General features: G+C 42.3%; 1 protein-coding gene across 1 annotated transcript in view; it reads left to right on the forward strand.

The window, feature by feature from the left end:
- Nucleotides 1–22,310, forward strand: part of LOC107121658 (cytochrome P450 4B1-like) — a 42,492-nt gene that overhangs the window by 17,181 nt on the left and 3,001 nt on the right. Inside the window, exons 4-10 of the mRNA XM_015424626.1 lie at nt 1,782–1,909; nt 6,606–6,730; nt 8,457–8,608; nt 12,329–12,435; nt 13,243–13,433; nt 18,229–18,362; nt 20,407–20,471. Of these exons, the coding sequence (XP_015280112.1) occupies nt 1,782–1,909; nt 6,606–6,730; nt 8,457–8,608; nt 12,329–12,435; nt 13,243–13,433; nt 18,229–18,362; nt 20,407–20,471 (902 nt within the window). The remainder of the gene's footprint in view (nt 1–1,781; nt 1,910–6,605; nt 6,731–8,456; nt 8,609–12,328; nt 12,436–13,242; nt 13,434–18,228; nt 18,363–20,406; nt 20,472–22,310) is intronic.

Raw genomic sequence — 22,310 nt, forward strand, 5'->3', positions numbered from 1 at the left:
AAACTACCACCCTATCAGTCTACTTTCCATTATATGTAAGATGTATTCTAAACCTCTTGAGTATCTATATATCTAATTCCCACAGGGGGGGTTGTGTGGATACTTATTTCCGCCAACAGAGGGCTTACTCTCCCCCAACAGCTTTTCCTACATAGTCAGTAGACTTCCTGTGGCTGCAGAAAAATCCAAGAAGTAAAGAAATCCCTTCAGGGAGGGTTTAATTCCCCCCAATACCTTTTGAAATGGCCTCTGCAGGGATCTAAATCCAGACATCAATGGTGAGAGATTAGAATGTTCAGAGCAAGGGGGGGAGGCTTCTAACTGGCTCTGTCAGTGAAAGGGTGGGGGGAGGGCCCTTTCCTGGCCTCTTTTGGCCTTTGAGGGAGGGAGGGAGCCTTGGGGCCAGGCCTGATAAGGGTTGCCAGTGCCAGGCTGGGGAATCCCTAGAGGTTTTGAGGTGGACTGTAAGGAGGGCTGGGTTGTGCAGATAAAAAGGAGGAGAGAATAATGCAACCTGCTTTGGTCCCCACTGTGGAGAAAGACCAGCTATAGCCTGGTCTCTATTTTACCCTTTCTGTGGAAGGAGATAGAACACAGATTGGTGGAGCAGCTCCAGAGATTCTTGGATGATACATCTGCCCTTGACACATTTTAATCTAGCTTCAGGCCTGAATTCTGAACCAAAAGTGCTTTAGGTGAACTGGTAGAAGCTGGAAAAGGGATAAGTTACCCCTGTTGATATTGTTAGATCTTTCAGCGGCCTTTGGCACCATTGACCACTCTGTTCTTATTAATCAGTTGGAATATGAAGTTGCTATTAGAAGAGCAGGTGTTTGGTGGTTCTGGTCTTTTCTGTCTGAATGGACATAAAGGGTTTCCACTGAAGGAGCAGAATTATCTGTATGGGATTTCTCCTGTGGAGTTCTGCAGGATTCTGGTCTCATACCCATGATATTCAGTATTTATATGGAGCCTCTGAACGAGATAGTCCACAGCTTTGGAGTTGGATGTCATGTCATCAATATCTATGTTGAATTGCCCTTGAACACAACCCAGAAAGTGCAACTAGTTCAAAATGTGGCAGTCCAATTACTGTCAATGGCTAATGGAGAAGAAAATATCTTGCCTATCTTAAAATAGCTGCAGTAACTGCTAGTTTCTTTCCAAGCAATTCAAGGTACTGGTTATGATGACCTTGAAACCCTTTACAACCTAGTATCCACAAATCTAAAAGACCACCCCCCCATGTGTCCCAGTACACCTGCTGTGGTCCTCAAGCTGCTACCTACTGGTTGTTCTCCACTCAGGTTGGGTTGCCTAGCATCAACAAGAGGCTGTGTCTTTTGCATTGTAGCTCCCACTTTTGGGAATGGATTCCCTGAGTATGTGTGTGGGGGGGCTGCTATCTATAAAAGTATTTAGCAGGCTCTGCAAGGTCATTTTATTTGCTAGGGCTTTTAACAGGATATAGACAGCAGGCCTCTTTTGCAAAGAGAGGGTTATTTGGGGTGTTGTTTAATGTGTTTTAAATTGTGATGTTTTAAATTGTGATTTGTAAGCCTCCTTGAACCACAAGAACAGGTACAATATAATAGTGTTGATAAAATAAATAAATAAATGCTAGAAGAAATGTACAATCCCACTTACTGAGGAAGACGTACTAGAAATAGCAGAGATATTCCTTTACTGCAGAAAATTCTGAGAACCACAATAAATAATTCAGTAATCCATCAGAATTGTATGTTTATATAGTCTAATATAGCAATTTATGTGCTCCTTAGGGAAAGGTTTGTTGGTGCTCCATGGGCCAAAGTGGATGCAGCATCGAAAACTGCTGACTCCAGGTTTTCATTATAACATTTTGAAACCCTACGTGGCACTGATGGCAGATTCCACAAAAATAATGCTGGTAAGTGCTGGCACAGGAATTGTGGAATTAAAAAACTGTGTGCTGGGATATACTTAGAGTGTCATATAATCCATACCACTCATGCAGCAATATCCTGTGAAAGTAGGGATATCCAAATAAATATGGAGTACTATAGAACAGGTGATCCTGCCATATGTTAGAATTGTTAGACACAGAGAGGACAAAGCCTACTGAGGGAAAATCAGCATGGCTTCTGCAAAGGGAAGTCCTGACTCACCAACCTCCCGGAGTTCTTTGAGAATTGAACAAGCATGTAGGCAACAGTGACCTGATAGACATTATATACTTGGACTTTCAAGGCTTTTAACAAGTTACCTCGCCAAAGACTCCTGAGTAAGCTTAGCAGTCATCTCTTACAGATTAAAAATGGATTAAATGACAGGAAGCAAAGAACAGGAATAAATGGACTGCTCTCACAATGGAGAGAAGTAAGTTGTCGGGTCCCACAAGGATGGGTATTGGGGCTGGTACTATTTAATTTGTTCATAAATGATCTGGAACTAGGGCTGAGTAGTGTCATGGCTAAGTCTGCAGATGACACAAAATTGTTCAAGATGGTGAAAACCAAGGCTGGCTGTGAAGAGCTCCAAGAGCACCTCCATAAATTGAGTGACTGAGTAACAATGTGGCAAGTGAAGTTCAGTGTTGGTAAGTGTGAGGTGATGCACACTGGGATAAAAAAAAATCCCAACTTCAAGTATAGGTGAATGGGATCTGAACTTGCTGAGACTAAGAGGGAAAAAGATCTTGGGGTCATAAGCAATGTTCCCTCTAAGCTGTGGAGTGAGCAGAAATTCTACTTTGTGAGCTACTGGCATTAAAGTTGTGAGTGAGCGATTTGGCTCCTGCATAAATTAGTCTGCTCTGGAGCCCTCCTTCCTGAGCAAAGACAAAAATGTGTGAGCCAGAGGCTAAAGAACTGTGAGCTACCTCACACTAACTCATCTTAGAGGGAACACTGGTTATAAGCTCAATTAAAGGTTCAACCTAGTGTGGTGTAGCAGGATTTTGTTGGTCTTAAAGGTGCCAGAGGACTCAAACTTTGTTCTGCTGCTCAGACCAACATGGCTATCCACCTGAATTATTATTATTATCAGGAAAGGGTCTGAACAAAACACAGCAGATATTATAATGTCCTTGTATAGACCTATGGTGTGGCCTCATTTGGAATACTATGTACAATTCTGGTCAGAAAGGACATAGTAGAGCTGGAAGAGATGCAGACGAGGGCAACCAAGATGGTTAGGGGGTTGGAGCATCTTCCCTGTGATGAAAGGCTGAAGAGTCTGGGACTTTTCAGTCTAGGAAAGAGATCACTAAGGGGGAACATGATAGAGGTTTATATAACTATGTAACTATGCATGGGGTGGAGAGAGTTGACAAAGAGAAATTTTTCTCCTCCCAAAATACTAAAACTTGAAGGCACCTATGAAGCTAATGGGCAGTAGATTCAGAACACACAAAAGGAAATAACTTCTTTACAAAGTGAATGATTAAAATGTGGAACTCGCTGCCCAAGGATGTAATGATGGCAGATAGACAGGTTTAAAAGGGGTTTAGATAGATTCATGGAGGATAGGTAGATACTAGCCATCTGACTGAGGGGAACCTCAACGTTCATAGGCAATCAGCCTCTGAATCCCAGTTCCAGGGAGGCACCATAGAGAAGGTTTTAGCCTCTATGCCCTATTGTTGGCCCTCCAGAAGAAGTGGTTGACCACTCCGTGAGACACAATGCTGGGCTAGATGGACCACTGTTCTAATCCAGCAGGGCTCTTCTTAGTTTTTATGTTCTTATGTTACAGATCAGGTAGACTTGATGGCACTCGCAGCACATCACTGAGCTTCACTCCCATTGGCTATGTCCGAACACCCTGACCTAGTGATGTAATAAATATTGCCCTGTATCCTTGCTAGCTTTTCCAGAATTGCACTTATGGGAGGTGCAAGATTTGTATTAAGGATTTTTTTGTTCAATCAAAGAGAGAAAGCAGTGGCTGATAAAGGCCCGGAAAATGTGAAGATGTGAAGGCCCGGAAAAAAAAAACAGAAAAATTCAGGAATTTTTTTTGGGTTTTTTTTGCCAAAAAATTGAAAAAATCGAAAAAAGAAAAGAAAAGAAAAAAATTGATTATGGAACATTTTATTTTAACATGATGAATAAAATATTTTAAGACAAGGTGTTCAAATATTTTCCAAATCATTTCTAAAAAATATGTATGGTATTAGATTGATCTAATTTCTGTGCACTGAGAACAAGCAAGTCCTAGGTTACAAACTGAACTCTCCAATGCAAGAACAAGATGCATTTCTTCCTTTAGGAGGTGCTATTGTCACAAGAAAAGAAAAAGGTTTCAGTTTTGTTTTTGCATGTGGGTGGGTATTCTGTTTGTAATAATTGTTTGGATATACTATATATTTAATATGCTAGTTGTGATAATTTCATGCCAAGTAAAAATGTCCATAGTCAATATATTTTATGTTCCTAAAGTAACAGAATGACTTTCAATTTGGAAAAGAAAAAAGAAATGCTAATGTAGCATTTTTTTTTCAATTTTTCCAAAAATTTCCGTTTTTTTCGAGCTTCAAGATTTCCGGAAATTTTACATCTCTAGCCAAATGTCAGCTAAAGGATAGATACATGTGTAACTTGCAAGAGGGTTGCATGCAGTGTTGCTTGTGCCACTTTGGTGTAGTGGTTAAGTGCGCAGACTCTAATCTGGGAGAACCGGGTTTGATTCTCCACTCCTCCACTTGCACCAGGCTGGGTGACCTTCTGATAAGAGCTGTTCTTGAAAAAGAGCAGTTTCTGTCAAGAGCCCTCTCAGCCCCACCCACCTCACAGGCAATGTTCCCTCTAAGTTGTAGAGTCCTGTTAGCAAAAATTCTACTTTGTGAGCTACCGGCATTAAAGTTGTGAGCAGGTGCTTTGGCTACTGCATAAATTAGTGTGTTCTGGAGCCATCCTTCCTGAGCTGAGACAAAAATGTGTGAGCCGGAGGCTAAAAAACTGTGAGCTAGCTCACACTAACTCAGCTTAGAGGGAACACTGCTCACAGGGTGTCTGTTGTGGGGAGGGGAAGGGAAAGGAGTTTGTAAACCGCTCTGAGATTCCCTTGGGTAGTGAAGGGTGGGGTATAAATCCAATCTCCTCTTCTTCTCCAGCTATAAAATATAAGGGAATTTTCCATGGTTATTTTTTCATCTTTCATAGGTTTAGTTCATTGTGATGGTATGATGGCAGGTGTCCCACAAAATATAATGAAGCTTGCAGACTTCCAAGTGGAAGTTGAGATTAGTCCTGAAACTCATTTTTACCCTCATGATTTACAGTGCAGTCCTAAATAGATTTACTCCCTTCTAAGCCCATTGAAATCAATGGACTTTGGAGGTAACTCTGCATAGGATTTTACAGTTAATCTCTTTTTTAAAAAAAGAAAAGCTGAGAATGTTTTTGAATATATGCAAAGTTTCCTCATAACTGAATAATTATAAGTATCACATGTGAAGGGATATATGAAACAGCTTCCATATAAAAGATATTCTTGACAAGCTTTATGTGTTTATTAAAAGAGTTCTGCCCCACCCTTCTAAGTAAATTTAGAGCTTCACCTGAGGTATCTCTCTTATTCAACATAAGGTACTAAATCCAGGGAAGGAAATGTTTTAGTTATCATTAGGGGCTACATCTGGTTTGGATACCATGAACAACAACCACTTTACTAAGGTAAAAGTATATCTGACAAGTGATTAAACAATATGAGATTAAGCTATGTGTAATTTTTAAAAGTATGTTTCTGATAGGGAGAAAAGAAGATTGATGCTTGTTTGGATCCTCTTGTAGTAGACACTGTGTGGATGACAGAAATCTATCAGTTTAAGAATATGTAGGCTGGGCTTAGAAATCAGAGGAAAATGATCTGAGAAACAAACTACCAAGGCAAAGCAGATACAGGAGATAGACTCTGGGATGTATCCAGCTATGAAGCAAGGTTGCCGACCTTTTCTTATTGAGAACAACTCCTGAATAATAAAATATATCTTGAGGTATTCCCCCATCCCCGTTGTGTTACTAGTTTTTGTTCTTCCCTAGAAATGTAGCATAGACTAGGAAAATACTAGAAATGAAGCTGTCAGCTAAGAAGCATGGAGAAAAACCCTATGAAAGAAAAGTTTTTTTTTTTAAAAAAAAAATAGGGTATGTATTTTTTGTGATCCCCCCCCGGGGGGGGGGATTTCTAGGGCAGGGGAAAATAGACTTTATATTTCAGGAGTTGCTTAATTTTTTTTAAGTACCTTGGGCGCTACTAGTCACAAAATGGCACCTTGGTAGGTGGAGCAGGTCAGAAAATGGCAACTTCTTCGAAAATGTTGTGTTTCAGAGCAGGTTTGTAGTAATGGAGTGAAACCTTTTCTTTGCTGTTTTCTCAAAGCAACCTCCCCCACCTGAATTATAACTGGCTCTGCGGGGAGTATCCATCCCGTTAAAGGTACCTTAGCAGCTTTTCTCCTCTTTTTGTGTGAACTGGAGGCAGAGCATTGTGAAATATATTTTTTCCTTGTCTAAAGAAGTCACATAATTTATTTGAACAAGCAATCTAAATTTGGTTTGCACTGTTTGAGAGGGACAAATGGGGGATATGAGCTCTGAACCAGTACTGTCCCACTGACTTAGGACAAATGGGAACAGCTGATTACACAAGAGACATCAGTGGAGCTCTTCAAACATGTGAGCTTGATGACACTGGATATCATCATGAAATGTGCCTTCAGTTACAACAGCAACTGTCAAATGGACAGGTTAGTGTTTATAATCTTTGACCTATGAGTGAAGTCTCCTTCATTGGTTTGAAATATATTGTTCAGCAATTTAAAATGATCCAACTGAGTACCCCAGACAGTGAAATTCCATTCCACATAATGGTTCACTGTTGTGAAATGCACAACAGATCCATCTTGTGCTCATGATCACTCTGTGCAGTGGCATAAATCTGTGCATAGTTTGCACTACGATTACTGGCAACTGTTCATATTTATCGTTTCCCTTTCCGTAAAGCAGCTCTAAGAAGCCTTTTTGGTACCATTCTAAGCAGAATTATACCCGTCCAAGTTCATTGAAGACAATGGGCTTAGAAGGTCTAACTCTGCTTAGGATGGCTCTGTTATTCCTGTAAGAGTTCTTTGTGCCATTCTCATCACATATTGATTATTCTAGCATAAGAGCATAGGAAAATGATATCAAAACACCACAGGGTGTTACAGAACTAGGAAAAAGAAATAAAACATATGAGGCTAATTAAGTTGTACAATCATGGTTGTTACCTTGACATTCCCTTCCCTGGAAAGGACACAAGTCTTCTAGAATCTTGGAAAATAGAGGATGGTCAAGAGGGACTTCACTCCATTGCTCCTTCTTCCCCAGACCATGACTTGTGCTCTTCTGACAGGGTGTCCAGACCTTTTAAATCTTCCTTTCTCAGGTAGGAGGGTTTCACTTTGACCTATCATGAAATTTGGAGTGACTTCCACAAGCACTGCTCCATACCTTTTCTTAGTCAAATCAAGGTGTATTTCCCAAAACCTTTATTACCAACACAGGGTATCCAAATAGCCATCGATCTTGCCCCTTCCTGGCAGATGGGGAAATGGTCATCTTTATCCTGTCTCCAAAAAGGAAACTCATCTCCTCTCAGCCTGGAATCTGAGAAGTTTTTATGGTTTCATTTCTAGGAAAGATTTTTTTTTTCTGAGAGCAAGACTTCCCTGAGTGTTAAGCAAAGTATTCTGCATCTCTTTATCTTAACAAGTACTACATGTGACTCACCTGGCCAGGCCTCCCTCCGTGGTGGGGTGTTGTGGCGGGGAGGGAGCAGGATCCTTTCCAGAATTCTTGTTTTTTTGGCTTCCTAATCCATCCCTGGAGGTAGTAGACCTCCCTGCCTCCCATTATTCACAGATTTTGCCATTCACAGTGATCTCAGGAATGGAACCCTTGTGGATGACAAGGGTCTACTGTATAACATTCACTATCACTCACATAAGCATTTAAAAAAAAGAAATAAAAGCAACTTGCAGTTGAGAAAAGTGCTTGAAATGGAGCTGAAATGTGGCATAATAGTTTGAGTGTGGCATAATAGTTTGAGTGTCAAGGAGAGTCAGGTTGAAATCCCTTGGGCAAGTCACTATTCTTTTGCCTAACCTACTTCAGTGGGGAGGGGGCATATATGTTATCGCTGATTGGAGGAAAGGCAAAATAAGTATGTTAATTAATAAATCCATGTGTTTATAGTTTTAGTATAAACATTTAATATAGTCAAAGCTTCACTTATGCATCACTTATTTCTCCTATTTCAGCAATAAAATATAGAATGTTTTGAAGATACACTGTGATCTGAATGCTGCTTTAGGAATAGGTATTCTGTGACTGATAACATTGAGAAAAGGTGTGGAGCAGTACATGTGGAAGTCACTCATTGATAGTATTCTGTGTTTGTTTTCTCTGATTCTGTGTTTGTTTCCTCCTCAGAGAAAACTCCTATGTTCAAGCTGTTTTTGATCTCTGCTTCTTAGTAAATGAGAAAATGTACCATATCCTGTATCAGAATGATCTTATTTACTGGTTCAGCCCACAAGGATATCAGTTCCGGAAGGCCTGCCAAGTTGCACACCACCATACTGGTACTTTTCCTGGTCTCTTTGTCTGTCAGATCCAGATTTTGGATTGCGGGAATGAACTCAAGCAATGCTATGGTTTCTACCCCACTGACTAAAAGAGGGGCTACAAGTGTTTTAGAAAAAAGAAAAAGTCAGTGCCCAGTTAGTCCAGAAAAGTAAAAAAGGCAGCCCCCAAACTGGAGCCTAAAATAGAATTAATTAGTTTAAATACACCACCCAACTTCTTTGAATTAAATTTCTTCAGAGGTGACAGTTAATAAGTCATCCTACTTCAAAAGGTGCTGTCTCAGAATTTTAGTTCACACATGATATTTATACAAATGTTTCAAATACATATAATCAATAATTGATTCAGATCCAAATTTGGAAAACATTTTGTGGAAGCATATGTTAACTGTTTTGACTAGAAATATGGGGGGAGGGTTGCTTAGATTTATATCCTAAGTAGCCTCTAAGTGGTGCTGTTGTATCACAGCCTCTGAGGTTTTTTGGTTTGCACTTTACCTCATGGTCAGTTTACTGACCTTCCACATTGTCACTTTTGTCACTCGTTTGTCCCTACTGCTTCAGGGTTCCCCCCCCCCCCCAATGTGTTTTGCTCTCTCTAGTAGTCCCAGAGGGAGCAAAACACATGTGAAAAAGGGGGGAACCCAAAGCAATAGGGACAAAAGAGTGACAAAAATAACAATGTGGAAGTATTCAACCTGGAGCAGAGGTTTGCTGAATAGTTAAAATATGCCATCGGTGAAATAGTAAGTCAAACAGCTAGAGCACTTTAATCAATAACTGTTAAAAATGTTTTTGTATTGTTGGGTTTTTTAAATGGTTTTATATGTTTTATATTGGCGCTGCCACTATGTAAGCCGCCCTGAGCCCGCATTGCGGGGAGGGCGGGGTATAACTCGAATAAAATAAATAAATAATAAATAAATATCTGCCTTTCTCACTGAGACTTGAGGCAGATTACACAGTACAGAAAACTAGATGGGACATCCAGTAAACAAAGCAATAAGGTTTGGATTGCAGAAATCTGTAACAGAGCTGAAATAAAGCGTAAGCATTAACATGAATATAATTCAGAAATTACATAGTGGGATCGTACTTACATCAATGGACAGTGCATACTATGCACAGTAGTATAGTCCACAGTCCGTATCCCTTTATAAAAGCATCTTTCTGAAACATTTTGTTACAGTATAGCCCCAACAACCTGTGTATAAAAGCACTCCTGAACATTTCATATGTTCCACAATGCATCATTTGTGGAAAGCTAGGAGGGTGAAAGCCTTCCTGATCTCATCCAACTGGCATTTTTATAAGGTCGGGGATGCAACAGAGAATGCACATGTGCAGGCAGTTGTTGATTTTGCCCATTTGCAGGGTGGCACCTGCAGAAGGCTCTGCTCTGATGAGCAAAGGTGTCATGGCAGAGCATAGGGGGAGAGACAGTGCCCAGAGATGATGATGATGAATTGTCACAGTCATATATTTGACTGGTAGATGGTGTTCTGCAATTTGCGATCTAGCCAAGTTCTTGAGAACTGCAGATGCATTTTTGCAGGATTCTTGCTGTTCCAAGCAACATTATATTCTGGACCTGAGCTGGTGTTTGCTCGGAGGCCAGAATATCCAGGTGTTTCTTGAGACTTCTAGGCACTGCTCCAGTGACAATTGGCATGATGGTAACCTTCTTTTCCAAGAGGCACTTTAACTGTATTTGTAGGTTTTGATATTTCATGATCTTCTTTTTCTCTTCTGCTGTCTTCTGGGATTGCAGTGTCAATGATCCAACTTGTATTTCTCATTTTTTCTACAATTGTGATATCAGGGGTGTTACACTGCACATGTTTATCTGTTTGCAATAGGAAAGCCCAAAGAATCTTTGTTTCGTCATTCTCCATAATCTTTTCTAGTTTGTGCTCTGATGAATTTCTGGCTGATGGTAAGCCATACCTCTTGCAAAGATTCCATTGGAACATAACTGCAACTCTATTGGGATGTTCTTTATAGTCAGTCTGAGCAATTTTACTGCAGGCACTTACCATGTGGTCGACTGTTTCATCCTTTGTCTTGCAAAGTCGACATTTACTGTTATCACTGGTCTTCTGAATCTTGGCTTTCATACTATTCATTTCAAGTCCCTGCTCTTGTGCAGCTAGAATGAGCTCTTACATTTCTTTCTTCAAGTGCCCATTTTGGAGCCACTTCCAGGTATTTTCACTATCAACTTTGTACTCTGTGCCTTTCAAATACTGCCCATGCACATGCTTTTTCTTCCACTTATCAAAATGGGTTTTGATTTAAATCTTTTTATAATCTTTGGTTTCCATAACCTTAAATAATTCTGCCTTGTACACTTCAACTAGAAGTTGCTTTTCTCTTTGCTTTTCTTGGTGTAGTCATTCAGTGCTCTTTTTCAACTGCTTGCTTAACTTTCAGGAGACCTCTTCCACCTAATTGTCTTGGTGAGTTAAGATGATCAACACTACTTCCAAGATGTAGTGAGTGATGCATTGTCACTGTAACCACAGCAGTTGCATAGTGGCTCAAGACCTTTACTGCATCACCAAGGATTTGTATAGAGAGTTATTGAGCAGGGTGTCATCAACGTATTGATGAACCAGTTCCCAAAGCTTTGAATGGTTTCTCCTAAAGGCTTTACACAGAGATTGAATAACATGAGACAGCTTCCACACTGGACTCCAACTAGGGTTGCCAAGTCTGAAGCAGCACTGGAGCGGGGGACTCCAGCGCCGCTTCGGGAGTGCGCGCATGCGCCGCAATCACGTCACCCGGAAGTGACGCAACCACGCCGGGCACGCTGGGGGAGGGGCCACGACTATCCAAGGGGAAACCATAGAGTTTTTCCTCGGATGACCGTGGCCCCGCCCCCAACGCGATCGCGTCACCTCCGGGCGACGTGCACGTCACGTGCTTTGGGGGTGGGGTTCCCCCCGGGCGCGATCTGCTGGTGGCGGGTAACGGGCCTCTGGGGGGACTTGGCAAGCCTATCTCCAACCTGTGTATAAACCCCACGGGACAGCTTCCACACTGGTGTCCAACAGCAACCTTTGTATCTGATCCATGAGGAACAATTTAAATCAGTCCAAGGCACACCCCTGATTCCTACTTGTATTTGATGGAAAGGTGTAGCAGGCACATCCGCTGAGGCAGTGAAGCTGCTGCAATGAACCTAAATTCCACACACCAATTTCTTAGAGAAGAAAGTGTTTCTTAAAGCCAGCACACAGTCATCATAATATGCTAAAATAATAACACATACATGGATATTTATTTTTTCTCAGAATTCAAGAATTCAGGATGCAAAAGCTTGAAGAAGGAAAGTTGGTTTACCACATATTGCATATAGGTCTCATATAGGTCTCGTATTTTCCTATATAGATCTATGAATGGTAGACCAACACAGATCAATGGGAATTTCCCATAGTCAGGGTTAGGGTTTGTAGCATAACAATAATCACCAAGCTGTTCAAATTGAAAAACTATTTAGCATGATTAGGGGGTCTTTAGTGAATAGGGGTTTTTTCCCGTTAGACTCATGCAGAAACATTCATAATAAATGTGCATGAGCAACCAACCAACAAACATTTACGCATACAAAGCATCTAGAAATGGGCATAGCTGCTAAGAACTTTGATATACATTTTGAACTTTTGTAGCCAGTAATTTCTAGCAAGTCACAATAATAACTTTATAATGCAGATAAGATAATTAATGACAGAAAGGAATGTCTGAGAACGGAGGAAGAGCGACAAAAAATCCAGACAAAGAGACACCTGGATTTTCTTGACATCCTTCTCTGTGCCAAAGTGAGTATTAGAAAAATCATTAATTCCATGATTGGTTATGGCAGTTATTTCTATGTGATTTTTAAGGGGCATTAAGGAGCCCTTGTTTTACTGTGCTAGTTTTGACCTATAAAGAGGCCTTAGATCTGCTGTGTCCCGCTGATCTCATATGATTATTTGTTGGGATCATACCATTTAATAATGGTAGTAGTAGTAGTAGTAGTAGACGACCTGCTACTTTTCTACATAAATACATAAAGATAGGAATAAATAGCTTAATTTTTCTTTTTTGATAAGACATGTTCACCACTGGATCATTATCTTTGTTCCAGTTCCTGGTAAAGAAGTAAAACTGTCTATGATCTACTGCCTCCCTGCCTTCCAGAAGCTCAGGTTCCCCAGTGCCCAGTTGTGAATAGCTTGAACAAGTTAGAAGTAGCATAGATGACTCCCAGTCTATACTTCTGTCCCCCTGTCTCATGTCCCCATGCATCCAAAGGCCTTGTGCCTATTCGCTTTTTGTGTGCTGACAGCATGCAGCTTGTTCTGTATGTGGGCCGTATGAATTTCTCTTAGGCCCTCCTTTCTCTTACCCATAGTTCCATCCTGGATAATTTTCTCAGATACCCATTTTCACTGTTCAGGATTCCTGTTCAGGAATGTTCCCTATCAAGTAATTCTGTGCCAAGTAAACTCACATTCTGTGAAAACGAATGCTGCAAATCATGCACATACTGTTTTCTCCTGATACCAGCTGCAGCAGCGAGAGACAGAAAAACCTCATTCCTGGGTAAAATGCTACCACTACAGACGTTTATCATTTTTCAGGATGAAAATGGAGTTGGACTATCTGATGAAGACCTCCGTGCTGAGGTGGACACTTTCATGTTTGAGGGACATGATACCACAGCCAGTGGGATCTCCTGGATGTTGTACTGCCTTGCTCAGAACCCAGAGCACCAGCAGAAATGTAGAGAAGAGATAAAGGCTGTTCTGGAGGACCCTGACACCATTCAATGGTGAGCTTTCATGTTTTATTGCATAGTTTTTCTACCGCACCCACATTTTAGGAGGAGACTGATGTCTTCTCAAGAAAACCAGGCATAACAGTGATGCATTGCCTTCAGCTGGGGCAAGTGGGACCCTCTAGCCCAACTCAAGCTTCCACTGGTAGCCTCATTGCCAAATGTGACTCAGCTGGTCTTTGGAACTGCAGAGACTTGCTTGGGCATCCCTTCCTGCTGGCCAATACCATTCACCCCCTCTTTGCCGCCTCCTCACTGCTCACCTCCACTGCCAGCCAACAGTAAAGGGAGAGGAGAAAAGTAGGAGATAAAAATAGATATATGTTGGGGGAGAGGAATTAATCTCTTCCTTCCCTTTGCCTCACCTTCGACTCCTAATACATCTTCTTGCAGATTGCAACCTGGCTTTCTTTTTCTTTTTTAATAATATTTTTATTTGGTTTTACAATATTTACATTCCAATATAAAATTAACATGTATGGTAGAGTCTCATACGCTCAATGTCTCAATCCATTCATACACCTTAGTCCATCTTTTGTTATACACTTTTTCATATTTGTTTTGCAGCTTCAGGCTTAGATTGTCCATTTGTGCTAGATCTAACACTTTAACCACTAAATCCTCCCTCGTCGGTATTATGTCTAGTTTCCAATTCTTGGCCAGTAATAAACGGGCAGCTGTTATTATATATACTATTACATATTTATCCTGCTGTTTATAACCCTTAGGTAACATATTTAATAAGTATATTTCCGGTTCCAGTGCTATATTTTTCTCCATTATATCTTGGATCAATCTCCTCACCATTCTCCAATATTCCTGAATTTTACTACGTGACCACCACATATGGAAGAAGGTCCCTATATTGGCCTTACATTTCCAACATTGGCTGGAATATCCGGGGTAACATTTGGCTATTTTTTCCGAGGACCAATGCCACCTTTGGAACATTTTATAAACATTCTCTTTATAGGCTACGGCTCTCATATACTTAACTGAGTCCCAGGTTTTGGTCCACATATCTAAATCTATCTTTTTCCCTATATCTTTTATCCAGACACTCATAACTCTTTTCACTTCCTCGTCTTTTTCAAAATCATCCAATAGGAAACTATATAATTTCGGTATCAATTTATCACTTGTGGACAGCCATATTTTATCTAACTCATTGTTACTACTTTCAAAGCCTCTCACCGTGTCTTTTTTAAATCTGTCTTGCAACATTGCCTTTTCCCACCAGGATATTATATTTTCCCTTTTTAACTTCTCCTCTATTATTGGAGAATCAATGCTTGTATGTTGGAATTCAAGTTAGAAGGAATTGCAAGATGTCAATCATATTGCCTGTTTGCTCTGAGTATTTTTGATAGAAAGCTCCAGAAAATATGGCCCCAACCCTTGCTCCAGTAGGACAAGGTCTTCCTTCTTGCTCTATGGGTCCCAGAGCAAGGAGATCTGACAAACCTGATAATTGGTACTGTTCTTTCTGCCCTCCACCATCGAGTAGAAAAGGACCCTACCCCAGCAGCTCTGGCTATGGCCCTCTTTTAGTACTACAGAAAATACTTGAAATGGATTGTGTTCCTTTAACACCAATCCAGTTACTCCAGGCTGGGCTGATATTGATACTTGAGATCAATGCTCCCTTCTAAGCTATGGAGTCTTGTTGTCAGCAAAAATTCTACTTTGTGAGCTACTGGCATTAAAGCTGTGAGCGAGTGATTTGGCTACTGCATAAATTAGATTGCTCTGGAGCCATCCTTTCTGAGCTAAGACAAAAATGTGTGAGCCAGAGGCTCAAAAACTGTGAGCTAGCTCACACTAACTCAGCTTAGAGGGAACACTTCTTGAGACGTGTGGGATCAGAGAAGTGTGGGCCATCTGAAAGCCGAAAGGAGCAGAGGGATTGGGGAGGGGGAGATGGAGGAGACTATGGGTGCATTCAGATGGGGCGTTTCAGCCGGCAGAAACTGTACCGGTTGGAACCGTTGCAGTTTATGCCGGCTGAAACACAATCACACTTACCTTCGATCTGCGGAGCCCATCGCTGTGTGCCTATTCACACACAGCGGGCGTCGGTGGTTTGTTTTTGTTTTTTAAACTCAGTTTGCACATGCGCATAGGCAGCCATCCACAGAATGGCGATCTTCGCGCATGCGCAAAACACCCTGTCCTGAAAAGCATGCCCTGAAGAGAGGACATACCTTTAAAGTTTAAAGACCAAACTGGCCTCCCTGAGGTCTCGGACTCCTCTAACACCTTAAACTAAGGACCTTTTTCTTTCTTTTTTAAACAAACGCCGGGGGCGAAGCTTTGCCCAAGCACATATCGCCGACCTAAAAAAAAAATGGTGGGCGAAAATCGGAAGCCTCGGGCTTCCGAACGGAAGTGGCTCTACAACGGTGGAGAGCGATTGGGGGGGGGGGTAAAGCGATTACAACCATAGCACTCAGGATACCGCCACTTGGGGACCTAGTGGCAGAATACAACGGTTTAAAGCTCTTTGCAACGTTTAGGGACGGAAGGCAGATGTTTGCCATGTGAATGCTGGTAAGTACACCAATTCCAACCGGCACCTATACCGTTGCAAATGCCCCGTCTGAACGCACCCTGTGACTGATTCAGTGTGAAGATCCCTGTGAAAGAAATTAGGGTGTATTCCAGGCTAGCCTCTTGGCTCGTGGTGGGGCTAATTCCCTGCAAGGAACCAGTGGAGCTTTGAACACTCTTTATATATGGTTTTACCATAGAGGTTTTGCAAATCCCAGAGTGTCCCCCTCCCCAATCTCATGTCATCACATCCAGTTTTCACTGGAAGTGGCATCTGCATGCGTGACATTGGCACTAAGGTTACCAACTCTGGGTAAGGAAATGCCTAGAGATTTTGGGGGTGGATCCTAGGAATGGTGGAGTGTCGGGAGGGAAGGGACTTTAGCAGGTTACAATGCCATAGAGTCCGCCCTCAAAAGCAGCCATTTTCCCCTGATCTCTGTTGTCCGGATATCAAGTGTAATAGTGGGAGACCACCAGGCTCCATCTGGAGGTTGGCAGCCCTAGTTGGCATGCCAGTTCCCATGCCCAAAATGCTGCCAGGCATTTCATGCTGTGGCCTGGCAACCATAGGCACCAGTGAAGTTTGAAACTTGGAATAAAGAGTTTCTCGGAATCCTGTCATAAGAATGAAACTCCAGGTACAGGTTGTGTTTATGTTTGACTGTATCAGGAGAGTTCTGGGAAGAAAGGCCTGGAACCACTGAACTCTTATTACTTTACTGGCAAATGCATAAGGCCTAGTTAGAGACTTATCCGAGGAGTTCCGGTTCTGGCTGGCTTGCAGCAAGACGTGTTGGGAGAAGCTCCAACTCCTAAATGTTTTATAACGTTTTATCTTCTCCTGACAAATCCTCCTGACATAACTTTTAACTAGGCTGCCGGCTTACGTGCTTTATGAACTTTTAGCTGAAGATATGGAAGCCAAAAACAGTTAAATGAACTTTTTAGTGTGTGCTCATTAGTCTTCAATTATCCTCTCTACTGCTTAGAATTCCTTGCTTTGTTTTTGCTACACTGTTATATTATTGCGAACTCTAATATAAACACTGGGACTTGGACCAGCTAAAGAAGCAGGATAATTTATTGCTTCAGTGAAGCGTCCAAGAGATACTGAAGAGTTAGCCCCTGTCCCTGCTAAGAAACAGTCTAAAATTGGGGGGTTTTTTTACTTCTAGAGGTAAACCAACCCCCCCCCCTTGACTTCTCCTATAGTCAAATTATCAAATTGCTTCGCTGTTTTAGAATACGAGAGTGAGGAGGAGAACAAAGAGTAACTATAATTAGAATTTCAGTGCAATTCACTGCATTGGGTTGGTGAATATTATCATAGGGTCATCAGCATCATCCTTCCTTCAAATGTAGACATGAATGGAACTACTAGGTGAGTGTACAACCAGTGGGGGAGTGGCTGAGGAAAAACTCCAAAGTGGACGCATCCTTTTGCAGCCCCTCATTGTCCATTAGATGGGAGTGTCCTTCTGCCTAATCATCCCATGTTTCTATTATTTATCCTCAGGCTGTCACAGAAGCAAGGACGTACTTCCCAATCAGCTGTGATCCCCACAAGTGAGGGCTAAATCAGACATAATCACCACTGAGAAATCATATGTGGAATTGTCATCTTTTCCCTTGCCAGTTTCCTATGCTTTCCAGAATGGTAAAGTAACAGGAGCAGCTGTATCCAACAGGAGATGCATTGCTAAGGAAAGCTGCCCCTGTTGCCCTGCTGACTGCCATGTTGCCCTGCTGACTGTCATGTAGTTTTCAATTGACAAGGGCCTGTAAGAATGTTAAAGAGTTCATGACCTCATGTTTCGGCAACACAGTTCAACTGCAACCAGAACTGTTCAATAAAAGCTGACTTTGTTTCACATGTTCTCTGTGCTCATGATTATTAGCAAATGGATTCCTTCCTTTGTTGCTAACCACAGGTGTCTGCATAATGGGGCCCCCCACATGGGACAGGCTAGCAGGTTTTCATCCATGGCCTTACCGCTGGAACTCCAGCAATGATGTGTGTAGTAGGCCCTCAAAGCTCCCCATTACTATGGTGTGATAAACCATGCAAAAGAGTGAAAGTAAGTAAAGGGAATACCAATATCAAGATCTGCTGGAGCAATAATCAGCAGACACAAGAATCATATAATGTGCCATTTTTCTGAAAATGCTGCCTATGTGAATATCTCTGGAGGAGTTTCACTACTTTATTGGCTTATCCTGTCTTTGAATTTTCCAGGGATGACCTCAGTAAGATGACTTACTGTACTATGTGCATTAAAGAGAGCCTTCGCCTTTACCCTCCAGTACCAGGAGTGTCCCGACAACTCAGCAAACCCATTACATTTTTCGATGGGCGGACTTTACGAGAAGGTTTGTTTGGGTCTCTTCTACCTTTGTAGCCAAAACTTGTTTCTAGAACTCTAGATCCACTCATATCCCATGCAGAGGAGAATCAGTTTTGAGTAGCTTAAATACCATTGTAAAACTGATGACATGTTCAAAGTGGTATAATGGCTGCAATCCTAAATATTAAGGAACTAGGAAAAAGGCTCGTTGTGGAAATAAATACAATGGCCTCTAGAAAGAGGCTCTGGGCGGGTGCCCCTCAGTGTCAATTTGCTGTGGCAACCTCAGCAGGGTGTAATGACACTGAGTCCACCATTTTCTCCAGAGGAACTGATCTCTGCTACCTAAAGAACAGTTGTAATTTTGAGTGGTCTCCAGCCTTCACCTGGAGATTGGCAACGATGGTTCCCCAGAAGGGAATGGTTGGTTTGGAGGGTGGAGTGTATGGCTTTGTACCTGTCCGAGGTCCCATGCCTCCTGAAACCTCACCCTCTCCAGGCTCCATCCCTCACATCTCCAGGAATTTCCCACCTGGAGTTAGCAACCCTATCTCCTTCCCAGCCAATCAGCAACCTATCTTTATTTCCCCCTCACTCTTCAGCTTTCCACCCCCCACACACCTGCAGCATCTCCCGTTCTCTGAAGTCCTGACTGCTACGTCACATTGGCTGTCATACGGGGGCCACCTCAGCAGCATATAAGGATACAGAACCCACCATTTTCTCCATTTCAACTGATCTCTGCCATCTGGAAAGCAGTTGTAATTCTGAGTGATCTCCAGCCCTCACCTGGAGATTGGACACATTTTACCTCAGAACAGGAAACAGTTTAGAATGTTAGAGGCAAAAGCCAATCAAGTCGCATACACAAATAACCTCTGTGTTCTGACTGGCTATGGGGGGGAGAGGAACAGCAAACTGTTTAGAATGTTGGAGGCAAGACTCAAGCAATGGAGCCAGTGGATAGGGACAGATTCTGAGTGACACATCAGGGTGCCAACCAGTTCTGGATAGGGCTGCCAAGTGGGGGCGGGTGGCGGGTAAACCCCCGCTTTGGAGGCCCGATTTCCACCACTGCGGAAACTCTATGGTTTTCCCTCCGACGATCGGGGCCACGCCCTCAACGTGGTCGACGTCGCGCGTCACTTCCGGTGATGTGCTGGCAGCGCACACATCCGGAGACAGCTCCCAGAGCCTGGCGATGCTCCCCCACCGGTGAGTTTTTTTGACTTGGCAACCCTAATTCCGGAGCATGTGGAATGTTCTAGAGAAGTGCCACCACCATTCGGCTTTTATATATAAGGGAGATAAGCCCCAGTGATCTCAGTGCAACTTATTTCTAAATAGAACAAAGTTTGAGTCCAGTGGCACCTTTAAGACCAACAAGGTTTTATTCAAGGTATAAGCTTTCATGTGAGGAAGTGTGCCTTGCACACGAAAGCTATGCCCAGAATTAAACTATGTTGGTCTTTAAGGTGCCACTGGACTCAAACTTTGTTCTACTGCTTCAGACCAACACAGCTACCCACTTGGATCTTATTTCTAAATAAACATGCTTAGGATTGCACTGCAATCTTCTGCAAACTTCTCCATATAGCATACATGTAATGTACTTTGCTACCATCTTCACTAGCACCTGAAAGGGAGACAGAACAGATCTTCTGTACATGGGCAATCCTTACCATGTGTCCAATTACCTGCCTTCCAAAGCCTATCTTCAGATGTCATCCGCTGATTCATCTTTTTTCACGACTGCTACACAGTCCTACTACCAACAATGAGTTGGACATTCAGTTCAATAAATTCAGTGGAACAGAGGTATTTAAGAGACTGTATACAAGTCTATTGCAGAGTAAACAGCAAAAGCCCTTCAGTAGTTGAAAATTACTCCTAAAGGAATTCAGGATGCATGAACTCAACCATCTCAAAACTATCTTAACACTTAGTATTTATCCCAGTCTTACCAACATGAACATAAAATAAACAAGCTTGGGTCTATAAGAGTGGTTGCTGACATGATTCCAGGTCATCCTTAACTTGTCCCCTTTCCCACTGTGATTGCTTCCTAGGTTCTTGGGTAGCAGTAAGCTTTCATTTGATGCACAAAAACCCCAGCATATGGAAAGATCCAGAGGTATGGTATTTTGTCAATGCAACCATGTTGACATGATGCAGTAATGCTGTTTCAGTCTGCTAGAGCAAAGTAATTGCTAGACACCATTCTGCAAAAATAGGCTTTTCATGTACACTCCTGAGAAACTGTATTGGCTACCTCAAGCCTTCTGCTTTCAAAAGCCTAGCTGGCATTTATGAATAGTGCAAATGGCAGTTCATAAAAATAAAGCAGTAGTTTGAAATGCCCCAAGGGTGAAACTTTATTTGTTAAGCGCATTTGTTTTCTGCCCCTCTACATTAATGTCCAAGGCAGGTTACAACAAATGTCATAAATATAAAATTCCATTAAAAGACACAAAAATAACAACTTAATGCAATTTATAAAACAGCAAAAAAAATTATAGCAATGGAATGCTACAACAGCAACCCTGAAATGCAAAGCCCAAATGCAAGGAATAGTTGAGATCCAGCTAAAATCAGTTCAGCACTAAAACAACTAGCACAGCTTTAAGTCTGGCTTTGGGAGAAAAGCAGGACAGAAATGTTTAAAATAAATAAATTAAATTACAAATAGAGCATTCATTTAATATTTTAATCATGAAGCAGTTCCAGCAGTCAAACAAGTTCTTAAGGTCATCAGTTTTTTTTTTTTTAAAGCATGGGTAAAAAAAGAAATTTTCACAAGAATCCTAAATAGCAACACATTTCTATGGATAAGGTATTCTGCAACTGGGACTCCACCAGAGAAAACGTCTTGTCTCTGACTGCCAGCCACCTCCATTCAGGAGGTATGCATAGATCAGGGAACAAGACTGAACCCTGCAATACTTTATAGCAAAGAAACCGTGACATTAAATACCAACACACACACACCAGAGCATCACCTTCTGGAACTGATACCATGGTTGTGTTCGCAGAGTTTAAACATGCAGAGGAACTGAGTACCAACTGTTTAAAGAAAGTAACTTGGTTTACTGAAGAAGAAATAAACTCTGATAGAACAGAGGAGGGAGGGAGAGGCTTAACTAACTGACTAACTGCTGTGAGAGACCGGAATGTAAAGGGGAAGGGCTCATTTGGAGCAGGAAGTCTCCAAAGAAGACATAATTTGAAATTGTGGGAAGTCCCTAATCTACCTATGCTAACTAGCCGTCTTTCAGCTGTCCCCTGTAGGCTGTTCTTCTGATCTTCTTCAAGTAGGTGCACTATAGACCTTTTGTATTCCAACAGGTTGATGGTGCCAAAGGCTGCCACTGTCTTCCCCAAGTGAAGGTTGTCCATCAGAGCAACTGAGGCCATGTTAGTCCTCAGAACAGATTTGAGCCTACATTGAAATGGGTCTAGAGAATCCATTTCCTCCAAGAATGCCTAGAATTAAACAGCCACCCACACGTAATTAAACTTGTTTTAGTCTAGAGGTGGTTTCATTACTGTATCCAGGGGTCTTTTGGGGCCAGAGCATGCTGGAGCACTGCTCCGGGAGCCCAGGAGCTGGCACAAATGGTGGTGGCAGCAAGCCCCGCCCCCAGCTTCCTGCGCTGCGGCCCCAGGGAGGCCTAAGGAGGCCTGTTGTTGCCTTCCCGGGGCCTGCGCCAGAGCGCTGCGGCCCCGGGGAGGCCTGAGGAGGCCTGCTGATGCCTCCCCGGGCCACCGCTGGAGTGCTGCGGCCCAGGGGAGGCCAGAAGAGGTCCCCCGCCACCTCCCGTGGTAAGTGATGGATCCACGGGGGTGGCAGAGGCTTGAGTGGGGGAGTTTGGGGGGTGGGAGAGCCTCCTCCCTCCCCCCATGTCTTTGCCCTCTTTCTTTCCCTCCTTTCCTTCCCCTTTCCTTTTCTTTTCCTCCTTTTCTTTCTCTTTCC

The sequence above is a fragment of the Gekko japonicus genome, unplaced genomic scaffold, assembly GCF_001447785.1.
Source record: "Gekko japonicus isolate JY-2015 unplaced genomic scaffold, Gekko_japonicus_V1.1 scaffold2816, whole genome shotgun sequence".
In the NCBI taxonomy this organism is placed as follows: Eukaryota; Metazoa; Chordata; class Lepidosauria; order Squamata; family Gekkonidae; genus Gekko; species Gekko japonicus.